Source organism: Triticum aestivum, chromosome 5B (genome assembly GCF_018294505.1).
Source record: "Triticum aestivum cultivar Chinese Spring chromosome 5B, IWGSC CS RefSeq v2.1, whole genome shotgun sequence".
NCBI lineage: Eukaryota > Viridiplantae > Streptophyta > Magnoliopsida > Poales > Poaceae > Triticum > Triticum aestivum.
Genome location: NC_057807.1, coordinates 278,314,856 through 278,319,442, shown reverse-complemented (window position 1 = coordinate 278,319,442; position 4,587 = coordinate 278,314,856). Strand labels below are relative to the sequence as shown.

General features: G+C 44.0%; 1 protein-coding gene across 1 annotated transcript; it reads left to right on the top strand.

The window, feature by feature from the left end:
- Positions 1-670: 670 nt before the first annotated feature.
- Positions 671-3,941, top strand: LOC123111370 (prosaposin). The gene is made up of 6 exons (XM_044532157.1): positions 671-979; positions 1,312-1,429; positions 2,719-2,939; positions 3,049-3,246; positions 3,331-3,390; positions 3,555-3,941. Exons 2-6 carry the CDS (start codon positions 1,318-1,320, stop codon positions 3,711-3,713), a joined length of 750 nt encoding a protein of 249 aa, XP_044388092.1. The 5' UTR covers positions 671-979; positions 1,312-1,317; the 3' UTR covers positions 3,714-3,941.
- The last annotated feature ends 646 nt before the right edge of the window (positions 3,942-4,587 follow it).

The window sequence follows — 4,587 nt, the reverse complement described above, 5'->3', positions numbered from 1 at the left end:
TCCGTACGTTCGGTGCTTGGATCGGTCGGATCGTGAAGACGTACGACTACATCAACCGCGTTGTGCTAACGCTTCCGCTTACGGTCTACGAGGGTACGTGGACGAACACTCTCCCCTCTCGTTGCTATATCATCACCATGATCTTGCGTGTGCGTAGGAATTTTTTTGAAATTACTACGTTCCCCAACAGTAAGAGGTGGCTCAAGGAGGGTCGTAGACCATCGAAGACGCACACAAGAGATTCCATGCTGTCAAAAGGAAGAGGGAAGAGAATCATTTGCAGCAGGTGATAGAAGATGACGTGGCCAAAGCATCAAAGCCACCACTTGAGGAAGAAGGCGTCTGGGTGGGGCGGAGCAATACTGGAGCCATAACACGCAAGAACTTCATGACAAAGCTAGCGAGAGAAGGATCATCCAACGAGGAGGTGTTTGCATGCTCTCCTGTTCCTAGTCGAGAGGAGACAACTATTAGCGTGAGGCTTGACGCGCGAGTTCTTTCTGTGATCCAACATTGATCCGTGACACAATTATTTTAAATGTTGCGGACTTAAAAACATAGACGAATGTTTGAGGATAAGTCTGAACTAGTTCATACATAAATATTGGTCTATTTTAAGGACCTGCGTTGAAGATGCCCTGAATGACCCTTGAAAAAAATGCCCTCAACGGCGCTAGCGGGCAAACGTTCCTTCTAATTTCTAAACGCGCATGTTGTGGATTTGGGTGCTGCTCCAGCCTCGAGAGACCAAAGTCGGAGTAGGCGCTAGATAGAAGACCTGCACGAACTCATACCGTCTACGCAATCTTCTGAAGAAAGAAAAAAAACGAAACGTCGGCGCAACGGACAACCGACTTCGACTCGGAGACAGCAATCATGCTGTAATTTCAAGACGAACTTCTTAAAATCGAGCAGGAGCAATCGCCGAATCACGCCCGCTGTCTCAGTCCGACCACTCTCCGTTCCTCGATTTCGCAAGGTGAGCTTTTCGTTCCCCTTCCCCTTCACCTTCACCTCACTTCTTGATCCCCAATCTGGTGAGATCACGCGCGCGGTAGTTCCCCTCCCCTCCGTTGTCTCGATTTCCCCCCTGATCCGCCGCCCCTCCCGTCGCTTTCCTTCGGTCGATTTGTGTTCGATCGCTTCCATCGAGCGAATCATCGCCTTGGTTTTTGCGATTTCTGGATTTGGGTGCTGCTCCAGCCTCCAGAGACCAAATTGTTGGCCCCTTACTTTTTTTATCCTGTTGTTTCTGGAGAGTAAAGTCGATTGGGTTGCTATGCCGTATGTGATGATTCGCTTTCATGGCAGGTCAACATGCGCACGATGGGTTTGGGATTGGGAGCGCCGTTCTTCTTCCTCTTCCTCCTCTTGCTGGCCGCCGGCTCTGGAGCTATGCCGCAGGACAAGAGGGTTCGCAAGAATTACGGTAAGTCTCTCAATGGAAGATATACCCGGTGCTTCCTCCTCTTACAGCACTTCCTCGCTAGTCGCTACTGTAGCCAAGAACAAACGTATAAGTATAACCTAAATGCTACTCAAATTTTCAGAAAACAATTGACATGCTTGACACAAAATTCTCAAGACCGAATTCGATTCACAGCTGGACAAACCTAAAGGACTAATCATACTGTGAAGTAGTTCAAAATTGAGGTGAATAATACATGTTTTGCGCTATTGAGTTTGTATTTAGAGTCTGGTTGTTTTTCTTTATCTATTTATCGAGTTTTGGAATGAAATTTCAGGGCATTGTAGATGCATCTTAATTTCTTATGCCAATCTTTTGATGAAAAAAATACAGATCTTTTTGGGACCTCTAGATGTAGTTTTAAGAGGAGAAAGAACTGGATATTTTCTCTCTCTTGACGGCCTTCCTGTGCTGCTAAATCTTATTCAAGTTAATAAAAAGGGCAGCCCGGTGCATGTAGCTCCCGCTTGCGCAGGGTCGGGGAAGGGTCCGACCACTTTGGGTCTATAGTACGCAGCCTTTCCCTACATTTCTGTAAGAGGCTGTTTCCAGGACTTGAACCCGTGACCTCATGGTCACAAGGCAGCAGCTTTACCCCTGCGCCAAGGCTCCCCTTCATCTTATTCAAGTTAATCTTCATATAAAATTAGTACCTCCAATATGCAAATTGGAGAACAAATTCTAGCTTTTCTGCAGTGAAAATATCGTCTTTTGATGTATATCTTGGTCCAGCTATAGTATATACATAAGATCATATGTGCAGCTGATGAGGGTATGTATTTGGTTTCAATTGGAACTGAAATTGAAGTTTACGATGTCATTGTTCCTAGCTTCTTGTGCTAGTTACTTGGGCGCCGAATATTTTGTCACACTGTCCATCTGCTGGCATCAAGCCAGTTAGATTGTGTCAACATGACCTGAATAGCATTTTATTTTTCTCTCTGAATAGCGCGTGGCTGTATAAGATGGATAACCATTTTTTGACATATTATATTTTGGATAACCAACTTCATTGTTTTCACACCATTAACTTCTGGAATATGGAACATGTGTTTTACTGTATTATATGCTTTATATACGACGTTAGTTTATGTCCCTAGTTCAAGGCCTAGCTGGGGAATTTACATGAACAAAGATACAACCGTAGAGCCCATAGGTAGTTCTGGAAAAATTTAAGCTCTGGAAAATACTCTTACTTGTGGTTGCCATTGTTCTTAATTGGTGATACTATCTGCATTATTTGGTCTCAGGTCTTCTCCTTCTGGATACCATTGAGTTCCACCCAAATGACAAGGAGGAAATTACCTCTAGCAAAATTCCTGCCTCGGTTGAGAGTGGTAACCCAGTATGCTCAACTTGTGAGAACTTGACAAATAAAGCTGTCAGTTATCTTAGTGAGAAACAGACACAAGATGAGATCATGGAGATCCTTCATGGTGCGTGTTCTCAGACATTCTCCTTAGAACAGAAGGTACACCCCTTTTATATTGCTTCACCAAATCCTACATGCTCAAAAGATACTCTTTGAACAGCAGTAGTGTATGACTTTTTGTTTCCATGAACACTTTCTATCTCTGCAGTGTCTTGAGATGGTGGACTCCTATGCAACTCTTCTCTTTGCCAAGATCACTGAAATCAAGCCAGACGAGTTCTGCAAACAGTATGGCCTCTGCAGGGAAGTATCGTTTCTGTCTGTTGAGAAAAGTGAAAGCACTTGTGCATTTTCCCACCACCTCGTCGATGAAGTTCTCTCGAAAATGAAAGACCCTGACGCGCAGGTAAGTACTCTGCTTCATTGACATAATAGGGAGTCCTGACCTTATCCTTTCCGTCTCTTAACATTTGCCTTGTGATATCTGTAGTTTGAGATACTTCAACTTCTCATCAAGGAGTGCAACAAGGTTAAAGGTCATGTGCAGGAGGTAAGCTTTTTTTCACTTATATATATGGTCTATGACTCCCTAGATTTTCTCTACGCTATCATGCAATATATCGGATTATGTGCATCAAGGAGCCATTGTCTGCTCCTTGGTCCAATGCACAATAGTGTGCAATAATGACATGGTTTGTTGCCCTCTGTTGGCAGTGCAAGAGAATGGTTCTGGAATACACCCCCCTCATCCTGGTCAACGGCGAGAGGTTCCTCGAGAAGAAGGATGTATGCACTCTTATGCAAGCCTGCGACGCCAGCAAAACGAGGGCCGGCGGATCGTTCTTCGATGGGGAACTGCGGAGCGATGCTTGATGACAGAAACACACATCACTTGTAGGAATGGTGGAAACAGGGTGATGAGGTGATTGTTGTACATATAAGTTAGCTCTGTTCTTTGGAACGTCCTTATACTAGTACTGTATTAGGGAGAGGTATGAAGAGATCGCGCAACACTCTGTCAAGTTATTGTGTATGAGTTCGTGCTACTACTACTATTTATAAAAACCAACGAAGGTCATACCTTTTTTTTTTGACAACCAATACCACCTTCTGTTGATTGAATTTTAATTTACATCCAGAGGTCTGAAAGAAGTTAGATATGGTAAGTTACGGATGCTCTCCTTGCAAAGATCGGCTGCTAGCGGTGAAATTTTTTAACAGAAAGATTTGCAGCATTTTTCATCCGAACCTTGGACGACAGGATTGGCCGTAGCTTCCACATTTGCCATGTGAGATAAATCTTTAAAATTGCTAGTAAGTAGACTGGGTACTTATTTGCACGATCTAGCATGTTGCGAGAGGCCGGTTGTCACGCTTGGACGGGAATTCTTCGTATGGACATCGAAATCGTCTTGGGTAGGGTGTATTTAGTTCGAGGGACAAGCGGTTGGTTATGGGCATCCCCATGAACCAAACAGATGCTAGCCATACGATAAACGGAAGGGATAACCTAGCAACCAAACACACTCTTAAGTGGCACATTTGAGGTGATAGGTTGGTCTATCAGAAATATGGATATCCCTGCCTCAAAGAAATGATAACCCAACAACCAAACACACGTAGTAAGTGAAACATTTGAGGTGACATGTTGACGGCAGCTGAAATCTCTACTTGGATCGGTAGAGAAGCGTTTCAAAACTTTCATGATAATGGAAAAGGGGAATGTCAACTAGATACAGAACAGAAA